The sequence below is a fragment of the Microtus ochrogaster genome, unplaced genomic scaffold (assembly GCF_000317375.1).
Source record: "Microtus ochrogaster isolate Prairie Vole_2 unplaced genomic scaffold, MicOch1.0 UNK124, whole genome shotgun sequence".
In the NCBI taxonomy this organism is placed as follows: Eukaryota; Metazoa; Chordata; class Mammalia; order Rodentia; family Cricetidae; genus Microtus; species Microtus ochrogaster.
The window spans coordinates 248,828-250,924 of NW_004949222.1; the positions used below are offsets into that span (position 1 = coordinate 248,828).

Genomic DNA, 2,097 nt, shown 5'->3' on the forward strand with positions numbered 1-2,097 from the left:
GAAGAAGAAGAAGAAGAAGAAGAAGAAGAAGAAGAAGAAGAAGAAGAAGAAGAAGAAGAAGAAGAAGAAGAAGAAGAAAGAGGGGCCAGGGAGTTAGTTGTGAATGGGGACAGAGTCTGGGTTTGGAAAGATGAGAAACTTTGGAGATGGCTGTGAAATAGCCAATGTCACTGAACTGCACACTTAAAATGGGTAAGCTAGCCCAGTCTATTACGTGTGTGTGTGTACCTTTTAAAAGAAGTGGTCTGGGAAGTGTCATCCAAGGATAGCATGCATGCTTAGCATGTGCAAGACCTTGGGTTCTGTTCCCAAGCACAGGAAGAAAGGGAGGGAGGGAAGATGGAGGGACAGACAGGGTGGGGAGGGAAAGTGAGAAGGTAGAGGATAGGGAGGGAGGGCAGAGAAAGGGGGAGAGATGGGAAGTGAAGGAAAGAGGGAGAGGAAGCACAGAGACAGGGAGGGAAATGGGGAAAGGGAAATGAAGGAGCGAAGGAAGAAAAGGAAGGACAGATGGACCAAGCTTTAGCCCATCTTCCTTCTTACAGAGCTGAAGGAAGACTGCAGGTCAAAGGGTGCCACAGACATTGAGAACCCAAGCGGTAGGGAACAGACAGATGTTTGAACAAGGAGAGAAAGAGTCTTGGCAAGCAGAACTTGCCTTTCCTGTCCCCTCCCTGCCACCAGACTCACCTTGATCTTGGAGCCAGCAGTACTGGGGCGGCCCTTCTTGTCTGTGTCTAGCTTCTCAGGAAAGAGCATCCGTAGGAAGGCTCTAGGAGGAGAGAGGAGTGGATGGGAATGAAGACAGATCCTGGGACATTGTCCTGCCGCCCTCAGAGTTGTAATGGTTGCCTCAGCGCCAAAATGCAAACAGGGTTCCCTGGTGTAGGAGGTCCTTCTGTATTTCTGTTGCTTTCATTGGTTAAATAAAGAAGCTGCCTTGGCTTTTTGATAGGCCAGCCCTTAGATGGGCATGGTAGATAGAACAGAATTCTGGGAGGAAGAAGGCAGTGTGGCAGACGCCATGGCTCTCCTCTCCAAGAAGGACACTGGTTAGACTCAGGCCGATAAGCCACAGTCAAGTGGCAATACATGTTAATGGAGATGGATTAAACGAATATGTGAGAATTAGCCAATAAGAGGTTAGACCTAATGGGCCAGGCAGTGTTTAAATGAATACAATTTGTGTGTGGTTATTTCGGGGGTGGCGGTAAGCAGCCTGCCTCTCCCCATTTGCAACAGTTCTCCCTGAATGTGGGCAGAGGCTGTGAGGCTGGCAGTGTTTCTTGGGTCTTTGAATTTATCTGCATTTTTTAGTCTTACTCTATGATAATGACAAGTCCCTTGGTATGTTAAATACAACAGGAACATGTGCATAATGTGGGGTGCACACTGCCACCCCAGCACTTAGGAGCTTCAAGGCCAGCATGGGCTATATGAGACTTTTTTTTTCTTGTGACTTGGTCTTTCTACATAGCCCTGGTTGTGCTCTGTCCTGGAACTCACTATATAGACCAGGCTGGCCTCAAACTCAAGGAGATCTACTTGCCCTTGCCTCCCAAGCGCGGGGATTAGAAGCATGCACCATCATGTATGGCATGAGAGAGAACCCTGTTGTAAAACAACAAACAGGGGGCTGTGGTATGGATTAGTTGGTAGGCGGTTGCTTTGCCTGAATACAGCTCTGGATTCTGCCTTCAGCACCACATAGGCCAAGCACAGCCACGCATGGCAATAGTCTGAGTTCTGAGGAAGCGGAGGCTGACCTCTAAAAGTGAGTTGGCGATCACAAGTTACCCTCCAAGTGCTGGCATGGTTTTCTGAGGTACCCGTGATGGAATCAAGGACTTCCTGTATTTTAGGCAAGAAATCTACCATCTGAGCTACACCCCAAGACCCTCTCCTTTTGAGGCAGGGTCTCATGGAGCCCAGGATGGCCCTGAACTCACCTCCCACCTCCACCTCCTGAGTGTATAGCTGTGTCTAGTTTTACAGTCCTGGGAGGGAACCCAGGACGTGCCTAGCAGACCGACTGAGCTGAGTCCCCACCCCTGGAATGTGTTTTCATTTTGCTTGACAAGCGCTAACTAGCCACCG

The 2,097-nt window shown here is 49.2% G+C and overlaps 1 protein-coding gene across 1 annotated transcript in view; it reads right to left on the bottom strand.

Moving 5' to 3' along the window:
• LOC101980514 (A disintegrin and metalloproteinase with thrombospondin motifs 10) overlaps window positions 1-2,097 on the bottom strand; it is an 89,098-nt gene that overhangs the window by 20,848 nt on the left and 66,153 nt on the right. Inside the window, exon 38 of the mRNA XM_026778300.1 lies at window positions 691-772. Within this exon, the coding sequence (XP_026634101.1) occupies window positions 691-772 (82 nt within the window). The remainder of the gene's footprint in view (window positions 1-690; window positions 773-2,097) is intronic.